The sequence below is a fragment of the Mustela lutreola genome, chromosome 13 (genome assembly GCF_030435805.1).
Source record: "Mustela lutreola isolate mMusLut2 chromosome 13, mMusLut2.pri, whole genome shotgun sequence".
NCBI classification, from domain to species: Eukaryota; Metazoa; Chordata; class Mammalia; order Carnivora; family Mustelidae; genus Mustela; species Mustela lutreola.
In genome coordinates this window covers 10,727,158-10,754,477 of record NC_081302.1, presented here as the reverse complement: position 1 = coordinate 10,754,477, position 27,320 = coordinate 10,727,158, and the positions used below count along the sequence as shown (strand labels likewise).

General features: G+C 40.2%; 1 protein-coding gene and 1 pseudogene across 2 annotated transcripts in view; one reads left to right on the top strand and one right to left on the bottom strand.

The window, feature by feature from the left end:
* PCCA (propionyl-CoA carboxylase subunit alpha) overlaps window positions 1-27,320 on the top strand; it is a 414,664-nt gene that overhangs the window by 254,743 nt on the left and 132,601 nt on the right. For both annotated transcript variants that reach the window (XM_059143714.1, XM_059143713.1), the window contains one exon: window positions 13,155-13,257. In XM_059143714.1, the coding sequence (XP_058999697.1) occupies window positions 13,155-13,257 (103 nt within the window). The remainder of the gene's footprint in view (window positions 1-13,154; window positions 13,258-27,320) is intronic.
* Window positions 4-1,335, bottom strand: LOC131813791 (tubulin alpha-1B chain-like; annotated as a pseudogene).

Sequence of the window (27,320 nt, the reverse complement as noted above, 5' to 3'; positions counted from 1 at the left end):
TTTTTAACTTGAATATTCCTCTCCTCTTTCATGCTCTCCTTCAACAGAAGCCACACCAACCTCCTCATAATCCTTCTCAAGGGCAGCCGTGTCCTCACGGGCCCCCCAAAATGCTCCTTCCTTCATGCCCTCCCCCACATACTGGTGAGCAGAGGCACACGAGGCATACATCAGGTCAGACTTGTGGTCCAGGCGAGCCCAGGCCTCAGCGACGGCTGTGGTGTTCCTCATCGTGCACACAGCTCGCTGGACTTTGGCCAGGTCTCCACCAGGTGCCACATTGGGAGGCTGGTGATTAATGCCCACTTTGAAGCCAGTGTATTAATCCATACATTGGATGTACACTTGGTCTTGATGGTGGCAAGGGCAGCAGTGACATCTTTGGGAACCATGTCGCTGCAGTACAATAGGCAGTAAGCCATGTCTTTACCATGGCGAGGGTCACATTTTGCTGGCTGACTGGCTGGCTGGCTCAAGCGTGTATTGGTGATCTCTGCTACAGAAAGTTGTTCATGGTAGGCTTGCTGAGCAAAGGTGACAGGGACACAGGTAACTAGAGGGAATTGGATGCGCGGATGGGGCCCCAGGCTGCTCTGGAATTCTGTTCGATCAGCATTCAGGGCTTCAGCTGTGAGGGATGCAGCGATGGGGGATAGTTGGGCCTGGTAACATGTTGAGGTGAGGGTAGCTTGGACATCCAGTACTGACATGTCAGAGATGGGCTCGTTGTCTACCATGAAGGTACGGTCGGAGTGCTCCGGGGTGGTGTGGGGAGTGAGGATGGTGCTGTGGGGCTCCACTACAGTTGTGGGAACAGGCGGAGGCAGGGGTGGGGGCTTGGGTGGCACGTCTGGGTAAACGGAGAGCTCCAGCCGGGACTTACTGCCAACATCGACTGAGAGATGTTTCATCAGAAGGCAGATGAACCGGAACCAGATCCCCCTCCAAAGCTGTGGAAATGCAGGAAGCCTTGAAGACCTGCACACTGGCCAGCCCGTTTCTGAATTTGGTCTAAGACAAGGTCAGTGATGATCTCGCCAGTGGTGTAGTGCCCTCTGGCATAGTTAGTGGCAGTGTCTTCCATGCCTGTGGTGAGCAGGTCAGGGTAGAGGAGCTGGAGGTGGGTGCCGGGGCAAACTTCATCATTGACTGGTTTCCAGGGCTACAGAAACAACTCTGGGTGCACGCTTGCTAGCACCCTTCTCCCTGAAGAAGGTGTTCTCCTCCCCCAGTGGTCTTGTCACTTGGCATCTGGCCATTGGGCTGAACACTGTGTTTTTGGCAATAGAACTCCCAGCAGGTGTTGCCCATCTGGACCCCAGCCTGGCCAACATGGATGGAGTTGCTTTCACGCCTGGTTGCTGCTTTGCAGCTGACGAGCAGATGGCGGAGAGAAAGAAGAAAGGTGGTTGCTTCTTATAGTGCGACTCTTAGGTGGTTGATAGGAGAGAACCTCAGGAATGCACAAAAATCTATTAGAACTAATGACTTTTGCAAGGTAGCAAGATACAGGAATGATACGTAAATATCAGTTTTATTTTTATACGGTACCAGTGTACAGACTGAAAAAGCAATTGACAAAACAATTTTATTTACGATAGCACCAAAGAAAATATAATACTTAAGCTTAAATTTTTAAAATAGAAGTAAAAGACTTGTGTGCTGAAAACCAGGGAACAATTGTTGATAGAAATTAAAGACAACTAAAATGAATAAGCTTCCCACATTCAGGGATCAGAAGACCTAAGAGGGTAATACTCTGCAACACGATGCACAGATTTTGTGCAGTCCCTCTCACAATCTCAGCTGTATGTTTTGCAGAAATGGTCATCTGATTACAGCATTTGTGTGAGAGTGCAAGGGACTCAGCATAGCCAAAATAGTCTTGGAAAAGAACAAAACCAGGGAACTTCTTCCTGATCACGAACTTTGTTACAAAGCTGTGGTGATCAAGACGGTGTTGTACTGGCATAAGGATAGATGTGTTGATCAATGGAACAGAATGGAAGATCCAAACAGTTAAACTATGGTCAGATGATTTCAACTGTCAATGAAGACAGCTTAGAGTATTTACATATACTCTTGAATGCTGCTGGGGCAACTGGGTATCTTCATGCAAAAGATCAAAGTTGGTCCCCTCCCTACACCACACACAAAAATGAACCTAAAAAGAAAAAAAAAATCACAGTTGTAAGAGCTTTGTTAACTTTCGGTTAGATGATGATTTCTTATGTAAGATGTCAGACGCACAAGAAACGAAAGGGAAAAAAACATAAGGTGCTTTATTTTTTTTTTTTTAAAGATTTTATTTATTTATTTGACAGAGAGAAATCACAAGTAGGCAGAGAGAGAGAGAAAGGGAAGCAGGCTCCCTGCTGAGCAGAGAGCCCGCGTGGGACTCCATCCCAGGACCCTGAGATCACGACCTGAGCCGAAGGCAGCGGCTTAACCCACTGAGCCACCCAGGTGCCCCATAAGGTGCTTTAAAGGGCACCATTAAGAAAGTGAAAAAACAACTAACAGAATAGGAGAAAATACTTGAAAAAACTTGGAAATCATGTATTTGTTGTGAGGAGACTTTTGTCTAGAATATGTAAAGAACTCTTACAACTCAATAATAAAAAGAGTCCAATTTAAGAAAGGGCAAAGGATATGAATAGAAATTTTTCCAAAGACGATACACAAATTACCCATAAACCCATGAAAACAGGCTCAGCATTATTGTCCTCAGGAAAATGTAAATCCAAACCACAGTTAGCTACTGCTTTACGCCTACGAGGGTGAGTGTGGTAAGAAAGATGGATAATATCGAAGTGTTGGTGAGGACGGGGAGGAATCAGAACCCTCGTACATTGCTGGTAGGAATTTGATTAATTGATGCAAAGCCAGAAATAATTTGGCAATTTCTCAAAATATATGACACTGCTCCCTGACCCAGCTCTTCTTCCAGGGTTATACCCATGGGAAATGAAATCCTATGACCACACAAATGTTGTATATAAATATTCATACTCACATTCTTCATAATGAGTGAACAGAAACAACCCTAAGTAGAATGGGGTGTCTTTATAGAATGGAATATTTTTCAGTGACAAAAAATAACATATTGACACTTCCTACAGCGTAGATGAAATTTGAAAACATTATGCTGAACGAAGGCATTGTAACAGACTGTAGATTCTCTGATTGCACTTATATGAAATATCTAGAATAAGCAAAGCTATAGAAGTAGAAGGTACATTAGTAGTGGTGTAGGGATGGACGTTGGGGGAGGGGAACATGGATCATGTTTTAAAGTTGCCTGGGGTGATAGGTGCACAGCTCTGGATATACTAAGCACTGTTGAATTATGAAGTTTGGAAGGGTTAAATTTATGGTGTGTGAATTTTATGTCAGTAAAGCTGCTTAATATTTTAAAAACTTACTGTATTTTGTATCCAAGAACTTGTTTTCCTATTAGCATAAAATAAGTTTTAATTTTAGGAATTAAAATGAGATGATGTATCTTCTAACAGGATGGAGTCTTCTTTTAAGATTATTTCTTCTCGGGGCGCTTGGGTGGCTCAGTGGGTTAAAGCCTCTGCCTTCGGCTCAAGTCATGATCCCAGGGTCCTGGGATTGAGCCCCATATCGGGCTTTTTGCTCCGCAGGGGGCCTGCTTCCTCCTCTCTCTCTGTCTGCCTGGGCCTACTTATGATCTCTGTCAAATTAATAAATAAGATCTTAAAAAAATTATTAATTCTCATTAAGTGTTTATATGACTGCTCTCATTTAGTTACATGAATAAATTTTAAAAGTGTAGATGTCAGGTGTTCCTGGGCCACTACCTGATGGTGGAAATGGTATGAATATGTGACCCAGTATTCTTCCATTCCTTATTTCCTCCTCTGCCTTTGGAGATCAGTGATATAAAGTTAATATAAACCTAATCAGCCTGGAGAGGTTCCAGTTTCTGTAATGGTGGTATGGCTTATTTCTAACTGACCTTCCTCCCGATAGCAGTTACACGCTCTGGAGATCTATGGCTATTTGAAGGCTCTGGATAACAACTGAAACCAGTCAGAATTCGGACGGACTTGGAGCCTGTGTAGAAGGGAGCCACACTGGAGCTCGACCTGTGCATGGCGCCTCTCCTGAGGTGGTCACCGTTGAACGTGTGTATCCGAGCATGGCCAGAACTCAGGAGTTAACCACAGTCTTACTGACTTGACTCTGGAAGAATGATGCTCAGAATTGTAAGAACTGCTGAAAATGGAGCAGGGATATCATGCAAAACGAGAGCAACAGAGTGAGGAGTTCCGTATCTGAATTTTGCTTCCCTTCCAATGGATGGCTGACTCCTGAATTGTGCATAAAAACTTCAAGAATCCTAGCATGTGAATCCTGCTGGAATGCAGAATGAACTGAGCTGAAATTTCACTTGCTGCCCACCAAGGAGATGGTAATGTTTGGAGTTTGAGCCTCACCAAATTTGAGGGGCTTGTAAATGCCTTGAGTTTTCCATGAAAACCCCAGAGGGACCGTGTCTTAGGGGAAACTATGTTTCTGCTTTTAGTGACTTCTGAATTTGGACTTTTAATTCCCTGAGAGCAAAACAAAATAGACATCCTAGCAGAGCACGAAGCGGAGTCTCCATGACTTCAGAGTGATCAGCTGGTCATTTAACTGCCTACTGTAATGAGAATCTGTACTTCCCAGGAGAAGATAACAGAAAAATACAGTGTCTACAACATTTCCACAGTCTGGGATCCAAAAAACAATTCACTGGACATACAGTTCAAGCATGAAAGTTGGCCAATGGTCAAGTGAAAAATCATTCAGTAGAAACCAACTGTGAGACCACTAAGATGTGCATCACAGATAGGACTTTAGCAGAGTAATTAAAATTATTGTCAGATATTAAAGATCAAAATGAGGGAGTTGATAGGGCATATAAGCATAGATCTGGGAACTAACAAATAACCAGCTAGAAATTCTAGATCTAAAATGGTACTATCTCTGCAATGGAAAACTTGTAGGCAAGGCTGAAAGCTGTTGGCGTTGACAGAAGGAAGAGTTGGTAAACTTAGAAGAGAGACTCCACAGGCTGAAGAGAAAAAGTACTTATTTTGCAAGTCTCTGTGACCTAAGTTGATAGGATTAGGAAGCCTAACTAATACCTATTTAGACATACAGAAGAAAGAGAAGACACAAAATGGGGGAAAAAATCTGAAAAATACTGCGTTATCTCCTTATGTTGGAAACAGGACAGAGTTGGATTTTTTACTTTTATTCACCATGATGATACTAGAGATCCTGGCCAGTATGATAGGAAATAAAAAAAAAGTCATGGAGATCAGAAACGGAGAAGTAAAGTCATTCCTCTTCACAGAGGAATTGTGTTTACATAGAAACCCCTAAGGAATCTGTGAAAGTTACTGGAATAAATTTAGCGGGGTTGCACGATAAGAAGTCAAATATAAATTGTGTTCCGATAAACTAGCAACACTGAAAAAATGACTACTAACAGTTTTATTTAATACAGCATGAACAACTTAGGCAAATACTTTAACAAATTAAATTCTAGGTGGTCACTTGTCTGAGTACTAAGGCTTGGAAAAATAATGAGGCCTAAGGATTGGGGAAAGGAAGCTTTCCCAGACATCTTAAGAGGTTACCTAAGAAAACTCTGAAGGAATCTATGATACACCACAAGGAAAACTAAAACAAAAATAGGTATAATTCTAGCAGAAGAGATCCAAGACTGCCACACTTGGTCCAGAGAAATTAAAAATGTAAAATAGATAAGACCTATTATTTTCATAGGATAAAATACTGTTAAGACGTCAGCTCTCCCTCTATGAATGAAGAGATTCAGAGCAAGCCCAAACATAATCCCGTTAGGGTTGCTTTGGGGAGGATGGAGAAGAAACTGCCTGTGGCATTTGAAATTTGTATGGAAATGGCAAGGTATCTAGAATAGCTAATATTGTCTTACTGATGGACAAAGCTACAGAACTTGGTCTACAGATTTTCTTGAAACAACTAGATGAACCTACCTCTTCCTCTTTCCCATCACACAAGAAGATGATGAATCACAGGTCTACATAAAAAAGCTTCTAAAGGAAAATATGAATATATTTTCTGGGCCTTGATATAGTCAAAACAGTTCTTAGCAAGGATATAAAAGCACTGAATATAAAAGGGAAAATTCATATGTTTTTACAACTATTAAAATTTTCCATTAACAGCAGAGATTGATGTTTGTTAGACTAAAATCCTAAACACTGACAATACCAAATGCTTGTGAGAACCACGGAAACTCTCATTCATTGCTAAAGGGAACGCAAATGCTACAGCGGTTTCGGAATACAGTTTAGCAGTTTTTTTATAAAACTAAACTTCCTTTTACCATATGATCGGGTGGTTGTACTCCTTAGTACTTAGCCAAAAGAATTGAAAATGTTTCTGCACCAAAAGCTGCCTGTGAATGTTTATAGTAGCTTCACTAATCATTGCCAAAACTGAGTAGTAACCAAGACATCTACTTCAATTAAGTGAATAGTAAACCATGGAACATCCAGGCAATGGACTTTAATTCAGCAATGAAGAACTGTCAGCCATCAAGCCACAGAAAGACCTGGAGAAACCGTAAATGCCTAATGCTAAGTGAGAGAGGCCAGTCTGAAGATTCCATTCTGGCTCTACAACATTCTGGAAAAGGCAGAATGTGGGAGACAGTAAAGATCAGTGGCTGCCAGTGATCCGGGGGATGGAGGAAGGGTTAAGTAGGTAGAGCATAGGGAATTTATAAGATAAAACTACTCTATGTGACATCTTAATGGTGGAGACATGTCACTATACATTTGTTGATACCTGTAGAACGTATAGCCCAGAGAGTGAGTCCTAATGTAAACTGTGAACTGCAGTAAATACTAACGGATCAACGTTGGCTCATCAGTTTTAAGAAATGTACCATAACAGTGCAGAATGTCAATAATATGGATCCTGTACCCAGGGTGGGGTGAGGGAGGGTGGATATAGGAACTCTACTTCCTGCTCAATTTTCTGGAAAACCTACAACTGCTCTTAAAAAAAAAATTAAGACCATTAATTAAAAAAGAAGAAATCAACAAAAACTGCTGAAGGTAAAGATATTTTTAAGAACATTTATAAACCATAGAGGGGGAGAAAGTATTCACAACACATAAATCTGACAGAAGCTTTCTAAAAAGGAATTTCCACAAATCAGACCAATATCTTAATAAAAAATGGGCAAATTTTTTAATACAAGTGACCAGAGACAAATATTGAGGTCCCCAGTGTTGTTTGTCGTAATGGAAATGGTCATTAAACAGTAATGAGCTATATTCTGAGCCACTGTCCTGGCTGGAAGTAGAAACCAACACGAAACGGCAAGATTATGTGGCAAGCTCCATTGCCGGGGATGGTACTAATATGTTTTAAGACCTTGTAACACAGGATGGCAGTTTTTGTAAAATTAAACATATGTTTACCCTCATATGTCCACTCCTAAGAGTTTTTACCCACAAGGAATCAAGACATCTGTCTTCAAAAAAGGCTCATACAAAGAATGATTACAGCAGTTTTGTTCTTAAGAACCCCAAGCTGGAAACCCACGTGCGCATCAGCAGAAGGACGAACTAGTTTTGGAATGCTTGTGAGACAGAGTACTACTCAGCGATAAAAAAAGAATGAACTGTTCAATATTCATGAACCTCAGAAACATTCCATGAGGAGAAGAAAAGCCACACATAAGAGTGCCTGGTTTTGGTGTTCTCTTTACATGAAACTTTAGTCTAATAATATGCAGTGAAACTACTGGGGGAAAGGGGCAGATTTCCTGGAAGGATAATGATGAACATACAGTTTTGAATTTCACTGTATATAAATTGTGTATTAATATATTTCAAAAAAATAACAGGTTGGAGTAATAGAGGATTTCAGACATGGTATCCGGTTATAACGATTCATGGTAATAAATGACTTAGCGTTCATTTCCATGCACTAGTCTGTGTTACATGTTTTATCTTATTTAATGAAATGTGGATAAAGTGTTCTTACCACTTTGGCCTCACTGATCAGGAAAGACACGAAGGAAGCTGAGTAACTTAGAAGGTCACGTGGAGTCTGTGGTCAGCCCAGTCACAGGGCTTGCAGGGGTGGTGGTTAAACTCCATCGCCTTTCTTGACTAGTCATGCCCAGCGTTTAAATTGAGAACCTGAACCCTTTATTGGTGGCAGAAGAAATAAGATATGCATAATATTAAATTCTCTAAGATTATAAGTAATATTAGTATTCATTTCCTGATCCAGGTATCATGTATGGTGGTGTCACTTGTAATGCTAATGATATCAAAGTCGGGGGTATGCCGTCACGCTTTCTAGGCAGTGTTTTGTGATATACACTCTTCTACACAGCCTCCTGTCTTTGAATGTACACATTTTAAATTGCATATAGGCAGGATTCTGTTCCTCTACTATGACAACTTTAGCTTTGAAGAGGTTCTCTGAAAATGCTGCTTTTATCTTTCTTCTGCAGTGATGAACTTGAATGTTGGAATGTTGTAAGTTCTCACATAATACGGCTTAGATTTTTGTTTGCTTTGGCAGTAGACCTCTGTTTAAAATTCCTTTAATCTGTTCATTCCATGCTTTTTATATTCATTTTGATAGCTGATGGCTCTGTGACAAATTTTATATGAATTTATCGAACTAATAAAACTTGTATTTGTACATTCTTCTTCCATCCCAGTTGCTAAAAGTGAGTTTTTCAGCAAATTGCTGAATTTTTGCCTTTAGATTTTTTTTTTCTCTCCTGGAGGAAATAAACAATTCATATGCTGAATCTAAAGTTTCATTAAAATTGCTTATGCCCCGTCTCAGGCATTTTAAGTGGGCCATCTGTCTAAACATCTCTCTCTTTTTTTTTCTGATCATTTCCTCGACTTATTCATGAACCATGGGAGGGCTCCTTTGTAGTCTCTATGTAACTGCTTCCATCTACCCCCACTGAATACATCTATGTGCTTGCATAACGTAGCTTTTCACCGTGCTGGCAATTCTCTGAACTTGGTTCAGATGAATGGCCCACTTTTCTGAAGGCCTTTTTCTTCCTGCAAAGATTTGTATGCAGAAGCTGACCTCTGTGGCCATGGAATGCAGCGTTATTATTCTTGATCATTTTACAGACCACCCACTGTTAAAGTTATGATCAGGGATTGCTTAATGATTCTTTGACCACTAACATTGTTTTAACTCAGTATCTCACTCTTAAATAGGTAATGACACCATTAAAAACCAGCTTTTCTGAGTGTCTCCTAATACGATTTTGAGATGCTTATGATCCTTGATAACCAAAGATGCTGTGAGTGATGTTTACATAAAATCTGCCCTAAAACTTGATGTGTAGTAGCAATGTAGGTGGGTTAGTAGCATTTACACTTTTTTTTGAGTAAAATATTCTAGTAAGTTAAATGTTTTAGCAGTAAGTAACATTTGTGATAATCAGCTGGCCGTTTTTGCTATAAAATACAGAAAAATGTAGTTTTATTGAACATACTCTTTCTGGTTGGCTGATGGTAATCCGAGTGGACAGGTCTGGGTAAGGGCTGTTGTTTGACTTGCTTTGTGAGTTGCTGTTTATGTGAATTCCCTTTTCCTGGATTTTGAGGGTTTCGTTTGTTTTTGGAAGTCGTAACTTCAATGATAATCAGCTTTGCAAGTAACTTATAAGCTGCACAGATGGAATTTGTGATCACATGGCAGCCTCTTTCGGCGTGTAGTTCGGCAAAGAAGCTGTTTTCTGTGTACTGTTACTCATGAGTTGTATGAAACTTCAGGACTTTTTCTCTCCCTGCCCAGAGAGTTTGTAAAAATCTTGGAGACTACTTTGGATTTAATGGATAACTTAACTCTTCTCTAAAATTTAAGATATCGCTGTAAAATAGAACAGGTACCATTAGAAGCGTGTTTGTGCTGGTGGGATTGATACCAGTGATTCAGGGTGATCGTCACTACTGTGGTTGCCTGGGATTTGCAGAAGTAGAGCACACGGCCTCTCAGGTTGGCATGTGTGACCAGCTTTATTCATAGTTTATTGTAGTCTATTTCTGCCCGGAGCTTACGGACCTGTATACTGAATAGACATGCCAAACCCATCCTTTGTATTTTAAAACCAAACAAAACAACTTCCAAACTTAGGTGGAGCCAGAAGGGATCTTACCCAGTTGTGTTTGTGGGAGAGTGAGCTTCTAAAGAGAGTCCAAAGGTGACCATTTTTCTCTTGTATCTCGTGGGCCTGCTTTGCCTCTTTCCCACAACCTCCTAACACGTCACCTAAAAAGATATGGTTTGAAAAGTGCCGCTGCAGGAGCTGCGTGCCCCGAAGAAGTAATAGTTTTTCTGTCACCTTCCCAGCGCTGCGCCAGCTGTATTTCACAGGTGTGGACATTACGGTTCCAAAGGACTCAGGGAGGCCCGGCTGCATTGTTAGTAAGAGAAGGGGCTGAGATGAAACCTCAGGATTTCAACTCAAAAGAGCCTATGCTCTTTGCACAAGGTCCCTCTTGATAGGTTAGAACATATATAAAACAGATGTGGATCAAAATAAGACAATGGAAAAATAAATAGTTAGGTTCTGAAGGGTGGCAACTCTACCTCGCCACCATCTGTGGGATTGTTTTCTGTGGGAAAATGCAGTCTGGCTTCCAACAGGATGTTAGGATGAACTCCCCAGCTCCGCGGGAAACAGAGGCTTGTTGCATAGCTAAAAAGAGTCTCCAGGTTTACTGGCAAGAGTTACCTCCTCCAGGCCACTGAGTTGTGAAAAATACTAAGCATGTAATATAGGTTAAGCAGAGGGGAGATGACTGAGGTTTGTACTATGATCAGTGCCTGTAGTTAGGGACCAGTTTAGGAGAGAGATGATGGCCCTGAAAAATCTGTTAGTTTGTGGATCAGAAGGAATCCAGGGTTACCATGAAGGGCTTTCAGTTCTGGGGCTGGGGGAGGGGCGATGAGTGTTGGAACTAATCAAAGTAATAGAAGTTACCATTTATGTGCACTGCTTAATGTGGTCCTCAGCACATCAGTCTGATGCAGATGCTGTCGTATGTCTGGTTTGATATATAAGGAGACTGAGCCAACGGTTAGCTTAAGGTCAAGACTAATTAATGTCAGGGCTGGGTTCTTTATCTGCTGCCTCAAGTCACTGGAGCCTGAGTGTGTGACCGCTGTGTTAGTTCTCTTGCTTGTTTTGGCTTGATCTGTGAAGTACTTTAAGGGTTTGGAGCAATCAGATACACAAGTCAGCATAATCCGAAATAAAACATACAAAGAGTGGAACCTTAATTAAACAAGAAGCTTGATTGGTAGGTAGGTTGGTTAAGATTTAACCCAATGTGAAGTAGAAAAGCATGGAACAATCCGGAGCAGGAGAGTTACATAATTATTTTGATAGGAAAGATTTTAGAGAGCAGTGTGGCCAGTAATACTAGCTGTCAGGTTGTTTCTGTTGTGATGTACCCCTGAACAGGTCGGGTGTTCTCCCCGTCTGAAGGTAAACAGAGGGAAAGCTAGTGAGGTGGTCAGTAGAGTTCAGGAACATCCGGGTAGTAAGCCAGGAGCTTGGGGTCCGTGCTGCTCTGGAGTGCACTCTGTCCACTTGGGTGACCCGGGCTCCCCTGGCAGAGCTTGGCCATAACAGGTGCTCCTCATATTCTGCCCTGCGGACCCCTACCCCCCCACCCTTTCTCCCCAGCCTGCACTGGGTCCTGGGGATGCAAAAATAAGGCCTGATCTTGGTCTTTTAGGAGCTCTCAGGCCAGTGGGGGAGACCCACTTAGATAGACAGATGCCCGGTGGAAGAGAGTGCCAGAGTAGGGGTGGGGTTGACCTAGAGGAGCGCTCTGCCCCACCACACTTTGCTCTCTCCTCGCCGCACTTTTGCCTCCGCCTCCTGGACTCTTCCCTGTTGTCCTTTCCAAACCCTCCTGTGAGAAGCTCTGTACTCTGAACGCATCCTCTTTAAACCGACAGAAGGGAATCCTCCGTGTGTCTGCCTTGTGTATTAGCGGTGATTTACTGATGCATTTTTAAACTTTTCTCTAATTTCCATTTCTAGAGTTTTAAAACATTTCTTCGTCTTCAGAAAATAAACAGTGGGCCGAATACAAATGTTCCCCTAAATTACCCATCCTTCTCCGTTAGACATTGTGTCTAGAGATGATTTGATTATAATCATAGTTTATGTGACTGATTTTTTTTTTAGTAGAATACACAGAAAATCATTTTGGACTTTGGGGGAGGGGGTGTTAAAACATAACCTCAACATTTTTTCAGAGTTACGACTTGAATCTGAATACTACCTATTTAGTGTTTCAGAAAAACTATTTTACAACTATAAATAATGAAAACACTCAGTATTTAAATTAGGTTAATTCAAAAATCGTTAAAATTTTGTTACTTTAAAAAATTGTGGGAAATATTTATATTCTAAAAATGTTTTCTCTCTGACTGTCTGACCCAGTTTTTCTGGACCACATAATGTGGCCTCATTGGCAGGAATGACCTTTGTGTTAAGACTAGCATCACTGAAGTTGTATTCTTACCCAAACAAACAAAAAAACCAAAACAAAATGATGTTAACACAAGTGAATAACTATGTCCCAACTCACTAAATTGTATGTTAATTATATGCAGTTTTTTGGGTAACGAGTATAACTCAATAAACCTGGAAAAACGAGGTTGTAAATTTTGTAAATTAAATAACATTGTAAATTTTTAAAACCATCTGGAACAGTAACCAAATATTGAAAAGAAATTAATATTGTAGAAAGTTCATTTTTGAAGACTGTCACAATTAAGCAACACAAAATCAAAGAAGAGATGATGGTACTTGGAGTAGATGGTGGGACCACAGTTATCCCAGAATGATTGCTTTTCTCCTCAGAATGTCTGCGTGTGTTTTGTTTGTTTTCAGTTACTCCAGTTCAAACCTGAAAGGTTTTTTTCCAAGCATAGAATCTTTTAAAATAATGTTCTGAATTACGGTCTTTGGCTGTTTCACCCTGCACACTTAATGTCAAAGGAAACTCAGCTTACTAGGAGAATACTATAAAATGATTAACTCTTTTTCTTTTTTCCTACTTCAGAGTGCCTATTATTAAACCACAAGAGGCTAACTGGGAGCTCTCAGTAAAATTGCATGATGAAGTTCATACTGTCGTAGCATCAAACAGTGGGCCAACGTTCTCTGTGAGTTTTATTTCTTTATTTTATTTTGTTTTTTCGGCAGTCTTGAAATTATCTATGAATATTTAAAGCAATTTTTTAACCTGTTTAGCGGCTATCATCTTTTGAACCTGTAACATGGCTATGTATTTGTCTCATCTTCTTTAGGAAGCTGAATGCCAATGGCAGTTTTTGTTGTCTCACGTTAATTAGCAAATATACGTTCTGAGATTTAGGCACATTCTAAAACCACTTCCTGACACCTGATTCATTTTCCTTTTGTTATTGAGAAGTAATACTTCTGTTTTTGTGACACAGAAGAGCATTTTTAAGTATAATTCCAAACATATGATAGCTGTGGTAGGTAATCATTCTTTTAAAACAAGTAATCTGAAGCCTATCTAGCATTTTTTGAGACATCATGTTGTGTGAGACATTCTTGAGGCTAAATTACCTTGTGGTGACATTCCTTTTATTTCAAAGGAACTTGAACTTAAACCCCTTGGATGGTATCCATGATAGAACTGCTTTCGTTTAATTCTGGTCTGTACTGAACAACGTTACATTAAGATTTAGTATTTATACTGTGGTATGAATGATATGTTTAAATACTGTGATTTGAGATTGCCAGAAAAATACCGTGAAAGCTTAACTTGCGTCGTTTTTTGGTTTCAGCATGAACCCACAGAAGCTGCTATGTAGTTAGTACAGTGAATATTTTATTAATCTACATTTCTCTTCTTGTGGCTACGTTGTGATGAAACGTTATTTTGTTGTATGGGAAAATCAAAAGATTTCAACAGGATATGAAAATTAATATAATTTCACAGAAATAAAACCTGGTGAGGCTGAGGTATATGGTGGCAGTTTTGTTTGTTTTTATGTAAACTCTTCCCTCAAAGTGGGACTCAGCCTCCCCACCCCCAGGTGCAGAGTCCCATGCTCTTCCAAATTCAGCCAGCCAGACACCCCCTGGTGGCATTTTCCTGATAGAAAATACCCCACATTAAGAGTTACAGAGAATTCGTTAATGCAGCATAGCCTTACTATGTACCTACTGTGTGCTAGCGAGACTGGAGAAGCTGACATTCTTATGTGGTCGTCAGTCACAGCCAAATGAGATTGACTCAGGAATTACGTGTAATCTCCTTGGTTGTTTTTAAATTTTGTGATTCATTTGATAAGCCAAAATTGCTAAAGCATTTGTTCCTAAAAGGTATTTCAGTCCACTGTCTTGAAATGAAAACTATAGTGGCGTTAAACAATTATCTCACAGTGCGTTTTGGGACGGGCTTATGGGATTCTTTACATTCCTCTTTTCTATATGATCATTTTAGAAAGTGGCTTCATAAGTAGAGATTTAAGTGTGCATCGGGTTGAGTAGCAAATTACATATACTGAAGTAAAGAGCATAAATATTATAGTGCAGCATTTTCCTTGGGGAAGGTTAACTTTTCAAAAATGTAGACTTAGCATAATTTTCAGTTCTGTACTGAGTCACTCTGAAGTGTTACTGTTAATCTGATCCTCCAGTACAGTGTTTTTCTAAGCAGTGCCTTGCCTTAGTAAGAAAACTGCTCGGATTACTTCTCAGAGCTGTTGTTCTTTGTGCTTCTTTCCTAGTCCATGTTGAAAAACCAGAGACCATGAGCTCAAGTGGTGTCTTTGACTTTGCTGTAGAATTACCTCTTGTTTTACTTTTTAGCCCGCGGGCACAGTAGGGCTGTTTAAAAAAAATATTCTGTTGAAAATTTCCCTGGAAAATATGCACCTTGATATATAGTATCAATAACTACTACCCCTGTTTATTGGTTTTGCTACTCAGAAGCAGCAAACCTAACAAGAAGCAAGTACTCCTGACGGTGTGTACTTTTCTCCTAAGCACGTTGGACTGAGCTTCCCTTGACATCAGTCTTAGCGAAAAGAGTCAAGGTGAATAGTGTAGCTGAAGTAAAGGCTCATTGGTATGAAGTCTGTAATCGTGTGGAACCTCTGCTTTTGGAATCTCAGGGGAAGAGCTGTGACTGTTGGTTTTCTAGAACACCCACTGCCCCATCAAGAAAAAGTTGAATTGTCCTAGAGGTGACTGTCTAGGTTAATGATCCCAGAAGTAGTACTGGTAAGGTTTTATGCCTGTAGTAATGGTTTGGCTATCCCACATTTTCAGGATGATTTTTTTTTTTTAAGATTTTATTTATTTATTTGACAGAGAGAGATCACAAGTAGGCAGAAAGGCAGAGAGAGAGAGAGGAGGAAGCAGGCTCTCTGCTCAGCAGGGAGCCCGATGCGGGGCTCGATCCCAGGACCTTGAGATCATGACCTGAGCTGAAGGCAGCGGCTTAACCCACTGAGCCACCAAGGCGCCCTCAGAATGATTTTAATTACAAAAATTTAAATTATAAGATGTTTCTTTCAAATGGGGAAAGTACAGCAAATGTACAAATGTTCTCTATAGGTCTCTAATGAAAGAAAAAAATTCATAGTTACAGCTAAATCCCTTTTTTCTGCAATCCCATTCTGCCCTTTTCCTCTCCAGAGGGGACAGCTGTCCTGCAGGTGCTGCGTGTCCTCCTCGTCCTCCTCGTCACACTTGCAGTGTGCGTGTGTGTATTCTAAGAATAGCAAAAAAGAAAGTTGTAAAACTGTAAGTACTTAGTGATACACTTGTCAAATTTTGAAATACACAAAGCAAGAACAATTCCACTTACAGCAGCAGCAAAAAAATGAAGACACTTAGGAATAAACTTAACCGTGGAGGAGGAGAAAGTCTTGTACGTGAGCTACTATGCAATGTTGCTGAAAGAAACTGAAAAAGACACAAACGTGTGGAAAGTCCTCTTGTGTCCCTAGGTTGGAAGTCTTCATGTTGTTGTGATGTCAGTACTACCCACAGCAGTTTAGAGATTCGGTACGATCCCTATCAAAATCCCAACTGAAGGTTTGCCGAGATAAAGAGATCATCTTTATGTGAAGAGACGGACCCCAAATCGCCAGCACAATTTTGAAAAAGAACAAAGTTGGAAAGCTCACACTTCTTGATCTTTAAAACTTATTACGAAACTACAGTAGTCAAAATGGTGTAGTACTGTCACAATAACAGCACATAGACCGTTGGAATAGAACTGGGAGCCCAGAAATAAACCCTTGGATATATGGTCAAATGATTTTTGGTAGGAGTGCCAAGGCAATTCAGTGGGGGAGAGGATAGTCTTTTCAATAAGTAGTAGTCAGTGGGGCGCCTGGGTGTTTCGGTTGTTAAGCGTCTGCCCGAGGCTTGGGTTGTGATCCCAGGGTCCTGGGATCGAGCCCTGCATCGGACTCCGAAGGAAGCCTGCTTCCCCCTCTGCTGCTTGCCCTGGTTGTGTTCCCTCTCCCACTGTGTCTCTCTCTGTCAAATAAATAAGTAAAATCTTTAATAAATAAATAAATAGTAGTGGCGACAGTGTATATGTACATGCAAAAGAAAAAAAAATTAGGTTCTTGCCTTATACCGTGTACAAGATTAACTCAAAATCTACCAAAGACCTAAATGTAAGAAGAAAACCTGGAAAAGTCTCATGACATTGGATTTGATAATAATTTCTTGCACGTGATGTTAAAAGCCCAGGCAAGAAGAGAAACATAAGTTAGATTATATCAGAATTTAAAACTGGTGCGTTGGGGCGCCTGGGTGGCTCAGCCAGTTAAGCTTCTGCCTTCAGGTCAGGTCATGATCTCAGGGTTCTGGGATTGAGTCCCGCATCTGGCTCCCTGTTCAGCGGGGAGCCTGCTTCTCCCTCTCTTTGCTGCTGTTCCCCCTCCTTGTGCTGTCTCATTCTCAAATAAATAAATAAAAAATCTTCAAAAAAATAAAAAATAAAACTGGTGCATCAAAGGTCCACAGCCAGCAGCAGAGTGAAAAGGCAGCCCACAGATTGGGAGGAAATATTTGCATATATGTGACAAGGAGTTGTTATTCAGAATATACGAAGAATTCCAGTAACAAAACAGCAATAAAACCAAAAAACCAACCTGATTTTTAAAATGGGCAAAGAACTCTGATAAACATTTCTCTGCAAAGAAGGTACAGAGATGGCCGGTAAACACAGGAAAATCTGCTCAGCAGCACTAATCGTTGGGGAGATGCAAATCAGAACCACCAACTCCGAGTTCTTAAGATGGCTATGATAAAAAACAACACAAAATATAGTAAGTGTTGGTGAGGCTATGGAGACCTTGGAATCCCCATGCAGCTGTTGGTTGGAGTGTTAAATGGTACTGCTGCCGCTGGAAAAACAGTTTGGTGGTTCCTCAAAAATTAAAAGTAGAGTTCCCGTAGGACCCAGCCATACCACTGCTGGGTATTTACCCCCAAAAGAATCCGAATCAGGGTCTTGAAGAGACATTTGCACACCCATGTTCAGCTGCATTATTCCAATAGCTAAGAAGTAGAAGCAGCCCAAACGTCCAATGGTGGAGAAGTGATAAACAAAATGTGGTGTTTATAGATCACGGAATATCACTCAGCCTTCAAAAAGAAGAAATTCTCATACATGCTGCAAAATGAACGAACCTTGAGGACATTGTGCTCAGTGAGATAAGCCAGACACCAAAGGAGGGATACTGCCTGATTCCAAACCCCGCAGTATGCAGAGTAATTAAACTCATAGACGGAAAGTGGAATGGTGGTTGCCAGGGGCTGGGAGGAGGGGGGGGGGCAATGGGGAGTTCCTGTTTCCAGGGCCTAGAGTTTCCGTTTTCCACGATGAAGGGATGGGGCTGGCCGGGTGACTGGTGCGTAGCAAGGGGCATGCATTGCATACCACTGAACTGTACTTCAAACTGGTAAGCCATTAAATTTTATGTTATATAAAACATTTTAAAAAGACACAAACCAACACAGATTAGTATTTTTGATAAAATTTATAAGCAGGAAGGATGAAACTGGAAACGAAGGAAGCATGGTTAAAGGACAAAGTGACGCGAAGGAGGGGGAGGTGGAGTGAAATTTCATGTTTCAGGTCTTTGGTTCTGAATATAAGCGTCAGAATGTATAGAAGAATTAAGTATAAAATCTCAACACAAAGTTGAAATATTATTTTGCATAATAAGATGATAAACGTCAAAATACCAAAAACAGAGTTTTACTTATATTTATTTCACGATTCTCTTCTGGATTCCCAAGATACCATCTCTTCTCTTTTACTCTGCATAATGTGAAGCTGGTCAAAATAGTTCATGATAAAAGAAAAGGTTAATGCATTTGTTATCTTAAAGATGGGGGCATAAATTCACATTGAAGGCAATTCATTTGGAAGAAAAATGTCAGAGCACTTCTGAAGTGAAGAAAATTTCCTCATGAATTCAGGCTTCCTAAAGACGAAAAAATGAGCACTGTATGTGCACTTAAAATTTTTTTTTGCCTGATACTTACATTAACTACAAATAAGCAGAAATAATGAAGAACAGTTATATATGATCCTTGATAGTGATTTAGATATCCTTTGTTATAGTGAGCCACTGAGTGAAATATTTCTAAAGAACCTGTGAACGACTTCTTAAGAATAACCAGAACTTAAAAAAAAAAAAAAAAAAAAGAATAACAAGAACTAATGAATTTTGGCATCGCAATGTAACTTTTGTTAATAGTTGAAAAGAAAAATGTAAATAATCAAAAGTAACATTTAGCATGGTCAAGGAAGATGAAAATTGTTTTCACTAAAACATAAAAACTTTTCAGTTCATTTTCCTAAATGAGATTTCTATTATATTTTTTTGCTTCTTATGGAAAAGTTTTTGCTTCTTATGGCTTCCTTTTGATAGCCATAAAATTTTGCTGCATTTTTGATTTACACTCAGAATCTTTTCATTCTCCCAGTTGAAGTTATGTATTGATAAAACTTATGTTAAAAGTTAAATGGCAGAGATCCACTCAAACAGCAGATTTGTTCAGCAAAGCAACTATAACTGGTGAAAATTAGAAAAGTCTGTATTGTAGGTGACACATATTGTTGTATGTAGAAAATCCTGAGAAATCTATTACGGAAATAGTATAGATAATAAACAAGTTTAGGAAGGGTCTGGGATACAAAATCAATGCATAAAATCAGTTGCATTTCAAGTTCCTTGCAATTGAACAATCCAAAAATAAAATTTTGAAAACAGTTTCATTAACAAGAGTATCAAAAGAACAAAGAACAAAAGAAGTACAAATTTATACTGTGAAAACTACAAACTATTGAAAACGAAGTGAATGGAAGTCCAAATAAAGTGAATGGAAGTCCAAATAAAAACCGAAAGCATCTCATATTCCTGAGTTGAAAGACTTAATATTGTTAAGATGTCAGTATTTCCTAAATTGGTCTATACGTGCAATGCTGTTCCTTCCAGAATCCAAACGTTTTTTTTCCAGAAAGTGCCATGCTGACACTAAAATTTATATGGAAACTTACAGAAGCTTGGTAGTAAAAGCAATCTTTAAGAAAAGAATAAAGTTGGAGAATTCTATTTCCCTCTTCAAAACCTACCACAAAATTGTCTCATAAAGACAGTCTAGTACTTGTGTAGAGATACAGAAGTGAGAATCCAGAACAAAATCCCTACGTGTGTGTTCAAGTGATTCTTGACAAAACTACTGGAATAATTCAAGGAAGGAAAGAATAATCTTGTCAGCAAATGGTGTTGGAACAAGTGGGTATCTAGATGTAAAAGAATAAAGTTGATCCCTATCTCATATTGAGTTAATACACCAAAATTAACCTAAAGGGGATAAAAGATCTAAATGTAAGAGCTAAAACAATAAAACTCTTAGAAGAAACATAAGGATACATATTCATGACCTTGCACATGGCAGTAGTTTCTTAGATAGGACAAAAGCACAAGCCACAAAAGAAAAAATAGATAAGTTGGTCTTTGTCAAAATTAAAAACTGTGCTTCAAAGGATACTAACAAGAAATTGAAAAGACAGACCAGAGAATGGGAAAACATATTTGCAAATCATATATTCAGTAAAACACTTGTATATAGAATATGTAAAACTGGGGTTGCCTGGGTGTCTCAGTTGGTTAAGCGTCTGACCCTTGATTTTGGCTCCGGTCATGATCTCAGGGTCATGAGATCGAACCCCATGTTAGGCTCCATGCTAGGTGCAGAGCCTGCTTAAGATTTTCTGTCTTCTTCTCCCTCTGCCGCCTTCCACTCTGCTCACACACACACTCTCTGCCCCTGTCTCTCTAAAAAACAAAACATAGGGACGCCTGCGTGGCTCAGTTGGTTAAGCTCTGCCTTCGGCTCAGGTCGTGATCCCAGTGTCCTGGGATCTTGTCCCACATCAGGCTCCTTGCTCGGCAGGGAGCCTGCTTCTCCCTCTGCCTCTGCCTGCTTCTCTGTCTGCCTGTGCTCGCTTGCTCGCTCTCCCTCTATCCCTGACAAATAAATAAAATCTCAAAAAAAAAAAATTAAAAAACAAAACATACGGCTTAAAACTTAATAATAAAAAAACCCCACAATATAAAAATGGCATTTTTAAAATCTGAATAGTCATTTCTCAAAAGCATATCTACAGTTGTCGTATCTATACAAAGATGCTCAACATTGTTACTCATCAGGAAAATGCAGATCAAACCACGCAGAAAGAGCACCTCACACCACTAGGATGATTGTGGTCAAATAGATAATAACAAGGGAATTAGGAGATGCACACTGGTGGTAGAAATGTAAAATGGTGCCTAGCCTTTGGAAAACAGCTTGGCCTTTCCTTAAAAGTTTAAACATAGGGGCGCCTGGGTGGCTCAGTGGGTTAAGCCTCTGCCTTTGGCTCAGGTCATGATCTCAGGGTTCTGGGATCGAGCCCCCGCATAGGGCTCTCTGCTCAGCAGGGAGACTGCTTCCTCCTCTCTCTCTGCCTGCCTCTCTGCCTACTTGTGGTCTCTGTCTGTCAAATAAATAAATAAAATCTTAAAAAAAAAAAAAAAAGTTAAACATCTGGGTTATCCAGATCCTTGACACAGTTTGGGGTTTTTCGTTTGTTTGTTTAATGAGTTTTATTTCTTTTATTTGACACGGAGAGAGAGACAGCGAGAGAAGGTACAAGCAGGGGGAGTGGCAGAGGGAGAAGCAGGCTTTCCCGGAGCAGGGAACCAGTGGGGCTCGATCTCAGGACCCTGGGATCATGACCTGAGCCAAAGGCAGACGCTTAATGACTGAGCCTCCCAGGCTCCCCAGTTTTGGGGGAGTTTTTTGAGAGAGAGAGAGAGAGAGAGCACGGGGTGAAAGTGGGATGTGGCAGAGGAAGAAGGAGAGAGAGAAACTTAAGCAGGCTCCGCCTCCAGCGCAGAGCCCTTGGGGGGCTGAGATACTCTGTCTCACAACTGGGAGATCATGACCTGAGTCAAAATCTAGAGTTGGATGCTTAACTAACTGATTGAGACACAAGGGTGCCCCTGACTCCGTTCTTTCTTAAGTATTTAATCATGAATATTTAAACAAGTATTTTTAGACTTAATTATATCCTTGTTACTATGGCGGATATGTTTTACCTCCTAACTATTTCAAATAATAAATTTTCCAATAATAGTTGCTGAGCTCTGAGCAACTCGAAGGTGAATTGAATGGGAATAGATATCCCTTTACCCTTTCTAGAAAATAATTTGATAACATCCATCAAAGACCTTTAAAAATGTTCATATTCTGTGGTCTACTGATTCTGCATCTAGAAATCTATCCCAGGGAAGCAATGAAAAATTGCTAATGTGACCATGATATTATGTTGGAAAAAAAATGACTTAAAGGTAGCTTGCTTTGGAGATATCCATGTCGACAATCTCTGGTTGTTATGATAAAGGGAGACTTGGAAGTAATTAAAATGTTGTGATAAATGCTATGATAGAGGTTCCTTCAACCAGTTAAATCTCAGAGAAAGATAAAAAAAAAGCGCTCAACCGGCTGGGAGAAAGGAAGGATCTCGGTGGAGGTGGAGGAGTTCTCCTTGGCGGAGATGACGAATGAGTAATAGCTGAGAACGTGATTAATACGGAAATCACGACTTGCCTTGGAAATGGTGCTATAAATAGGCAAGGCAAAGCCCAGGCCCATGGTAGCAAGCTAAGTTTACGGAAAAAAATCAGAGACATCTTCTAGAGGTAACTTTGGTTCTTATTATGGAAGTGTGTGCTTCCTTAATTTTTTGTTTGTTTTCCACACAGGGAGTGAGGACAGGGTTCCCCGGTCTTGTTTCAGTTGCAGTGTTGTTTTTGATCTGAATTTAGCCTCTTTGGAGGTATTTTCACCAAGGAGCTGATTACTTTGGCCTGCAGTGAAGTGTGGCCTGTCCTGGGCGCTGATAAGCGCCATATACACCTTCTCTCTAAATGAGGCAGCAGGAAGACTGAAGGCGGGGGTTGCCAGCTTGGCGTGGAGAAGGAGGCTCTGTCACAGAGCCTGTGAGCATAGAATCTAAGAGAAAACCAAGGTCGGTGTGGTCCAAAGCCCACACACTAGTACCTCTTAGTAACTCATCTTACAGAGTTGTTTTGCTAGACAAAATTCTGGGAAATAGTAGGACTGTCATGGAAAATTACAAGGAATAATCACTTATTCTAACCAGAATAATTCTGTCACAGGATACAAGGGTTTTCTTTGTGATGTGCTGAACGTTAAGGCTACAGTTATACTGTTTAAGGAAGGTAGGACAGGAACACTAATAAAGCACAAAAATGTGCACAATATTATATGTACACGTACCCTGTGGTGAAAAGTACAGAGTCAGGAATGCTTGGTTAGTCGAAGCTGTTAGGAAGCATTTTTAGTAGCTTATTACCTACCTCTTGTAGGTGTAAACATGTTTTTGAATTGGCATTAAAATTCAAAATCTTGAATTTTACCAGTGATTTTAGTTTTATCTAAGTTAGTAATAATATTCAAGAGCAATACAGGATTTAAGATAAATAAGATTTTGGATCTGAAAGAGTTTTCATTTTGGTTTCTTAACAATGTTAGGTTTGGTTGATGTAATATTGTCTCATCTTTAGATGCCTGTGGTGGAGGGAGGGAATGTTTTGTAGGGTTCATATCATTGAAATCACCACCCTATAGTTTTCTTTCCAAACAGAGAAAATGGTGATGAACATAAGAATAAAAAATAATAATTACGTATGGATGTATAATAAGAAATAATTACATATGCATTGCCTGAGAATTTCTTACTCTAATATAGCTTACCCTTTTCCATTTGTTCTGCCACCATGTGTTTTGTTCTAGACTTCTAGATAAGAAAACATCCCACCAGGGGTGCCTGAGTGGCTCAGTCAGCTAAGTGTCTGCCGTTGGCTCAGGTCATGATCCTGGAGTCCTGGGATCGAGCACGGTGTCAGACTCCCTGCTCACTGGGGGTCTCATTCTCTCTCTCTCTGTCAGTTGAATAAATAGAATCTTACAAAATACAAAAAAGAAAGAAAGAAAAGATCCCACCAGTTTTTTTCCTTTTTTTTTTAGATTTTATTTTTAGGGATGCCTGGGTGGCTCAATGGGTTAAATAAGCCTCTGCCTTGGGCTCAGGTCATGATCTCAGGGTTCTGGGATCGAGCTCTGCATGGGGTTCTCTGCTCAGCAGGGAGCCTGCTTCCTTCTCTCTCTCTGCCTGCCTCTCTGCCCACTTGTGATCTCTGTCAAATAAATAAAATTTTTTTTTTTTTTTTTAAAAGATTTTATTTATTTATTTGACAGACAGAGATCACAAGTAGGCAGAGAGGCCGGTAGAAAGAGAGAGAGGAGGAAGCAGGCTCTCCGCAGAGCGGACAGCCCGATGCGGGGCTCGATCCCAGCGTCCTGGGATCATGACCTGAGCCAAAGGCAGAGGCTTCAACCCACTGAGCCACCCAGGCGCCCCCAAATAAATAAAATTTTTAAAAAAAGATTTTATTTTTAAGTAATCTCTACACTTAACATGGAGGCTCAGACTTAATAACTCGATCTTTAAAACCCCGACATCAAGAGTCACATGCTCTAAGGACTGAGCCAGCCTCGCTCCACCCCCTGCCACCATCAGACGTATTTAGAGAGTACTTTTGCAAATACGGTTTTAAGTACATTTAGTAAAGTATTTTTATGGAATATTTTCATAAAAATTAAGATTTAAATGAAGTTAGCATTTATGAACAAATAATTTTGTGCACAAAATCGTATTTTCTTTATGTTTTCAATATGTATTTATACTTGCATTTTATATCATAGTCTCTGTTCCTTTTATCCCATTTTTGGAGTAGAAAGTAATGCCAAATCATGTAGTTACTGGAATTTCTATAGGACATGGTAATATCATGTTTTTTTTTAAAGAAATAATTTTCAAATACTCTTCCTAAAATAAAATACAGTATTATTCTTTCTTTCCTTTTGCCTGTATCTGTGGTCAATTTTTAGAGTAGACTCTTAATTTGAACATGAAAAAGACATCAGCAAACAAGGTCCCTTCACTTTTACATATGTGCCTACTGTAGGCTTTGTATTAAAAAATTATATATGGCTAAAGTGCACGGTAGACAGAAAACATTTAGGAAGTAGCATTTAAAAATGAATACCATAATACTCTGAGGTGCTTATAATAAAGGACTTTAATCCTAGTTAGAAAATTGATACACAGTACATGGTAAATGACAAAAATTGAGGTAAATTTTTGAAGTCATGCAATATTTTATATTTAAGACTTAAAAATTGGGCACCTGGGTGACTCAGTCAGTTAAGCATCTGCCTTCAGCTGAGGTCATGATCCTGGGGTCCTGGGATGGAGCCCTGTGTTGGGCTCACCGCTTAGTGGGGAGTCTGCTTCTCCCTCTCCCCCTGCTCATGCTTTCTCTCTCAAATATGTAAATGAAATCTTAAAAACAAAACAAAACTTTTTCTAAAAACAACTCTGTGTTATGATCATGTGAATTACATTTTTTATTAGGTAATTTTTTCACTCAGACTCTCCCCCCCCCCCCCCCGTTTTAAAAAGTATGCTAGACAAAGTAGCAAAAATATTACCCTATTGGAGAAAAATACTCTCTTAATGAATTTTTTTCAGAAAACATAATATTGTGTGAACATGAAATTCTTTCACTTTGGCAAAAATATTTGTCTTCTTGATAAAGTTATTTTTCCATTTGAGAAAAAATTGGGAAATAAGTTTATGCTTAAAAAATTTTAAATATTTCCAAAAATATAAAACCACCACAAGTAAAGCGAATAGAGAAGCCAACCAACAGAGGAGAAATTTGTCACTCTTTTGGTGACAAAAGGAAAATGTTCTAAATATATAAAGAACTCGTTTAGATCAATATAAAAATAACCAACCTTCTAAGTGAAAAATGCTCACGTAGCTTATAGCAGAGGAAATATATAACTGGTTCCTACACATATGAGAAGTGGGTCAATATACGCAGAGAAATTCAAGTTAAAATTATGACATAACCATTTTCCACCTGCATTTTGGCAAAGATGAAAAGCTTGATGATTCTCTAATGGCGTAAGGTTATAGAGAAATAGCCCCACGTATGTTTATTGGTGGGTGAACAAATGGATACAGCCCTCAGGGAGAGTGGTTTGACAAAATGAATTTGTACTACAGGATGTGTTCCCAGGTCGCACATGTATTGGTATGTTCGTGGCAGTGTGGTCTGTAGGTAAAGGACTGGAGACAACTGGAATGCCCTTCAAAGTGGGAAAACCGAACAGAGCCCGAGCATGAACTACTACATGGCCATCTAAAAGGTTCTGAATTTTCTCTGTATACGGATCTATCAAGTGACAAAAGCCTTGTGTTTTCATTGTGTAAAAAAGAATGTATGTGTTTGTTGTGCTTATGGAATATCTTTGGAAGGAGCCCCAAGACACCAATTAACCATGGTTGCCTTTAAACTGGGGAGCCGGATGGCTGACCCCATGGCGGAAGTGAGGTACATGCCTTACGTTAGATGATCCTTTAGTACTTTTTGAATTTTGAGCCTATTTAGTGTTACCTGTGTCCCTACCCCTGTCTCCTCCCAAAAAGATGGCTCAAAATTGTGCGGTGGAAGGGTCAGGAAGATACGCGACTCTTGAAATAGTGGAATTTTAATAACCTGTCAGGAACCTCTTGGGATGCCTGTGGCATCCAGGGAAGTGGTCACATGGGCCGCGGGCTCGTTAAATGACGAGCTCTGGTGCTGCCCACCTACGTCCACGAAATACAGTTACCGAAGCGCCTTCAGCCCCCCCTCGCAGCTTGAAGGTAGTTGCTGGAGGTCGCGCAGGCTAGGTGAAGAGATGGAGCTAGTAAGAATTACGAGACGGGAAGAAGAGAAGGGACTGTAACGTGGGTGAGAAAGAGGAAACTGAGTCAGACAGATCTGGATGGCCCCTCCAGTAGCTTTCTGTTTTTTCCTTCCTCACACGTGTCCGCTGTGCAGAGGTTACTATCTGGAGGAGCCAGAGAGAGGTATGTCTTGCTGATAGCAAAAGGAGTGAAAACTCACTGCAGAAGTTTTGCTCAGGGTCCCAGAATTCATAGGGATCTGGTCGGTCCTGACATGTCAGGGGCGGAATGGAATTATTTTCTGCTCCTCTTGGGTTAAGGAAGAAGGCCCTCAAGTAACTCGCTTTGCAGTGTGACTTTACCTCAAGCTAAAGAATATCCTTTCAAAGCCAACTCCAAAGGGGAAAACAACAACAACAACAACAAGAGACCAACTCCTTCAGATCAGCTTGACGTCGGATCTGAGGGGGTCAGGTAAATGAGGTTGGACAGAAACTGAAGAGTAACTTGCACAGCTTGACTGTTTACTTGCCAGACGCACCCTTGCGCAGTGCAGAAGGCTCTGTACTTCTGAACCACAGGACTGAATTTTCATAAAAAGGGGAGGCTCCTGCCCATGTAATCTGGAAAATTGCTTGTCTAATTGGGTGCACAGTTGCACCTGGACCCTCTTGAGTGACTCTCATGTTGTGCTTAAGAGTCGAGGAACTTGTCATGTGACCAAATGAAGAAAACATTAGTTCTAAAATCCAGTTGCTTTGGAAATGGAAATCACTGTATGGCGTTGTTTGTTATCGTATTAGAGTTGGCGGATACGGCCACTAAGACTTTTGGTGACTT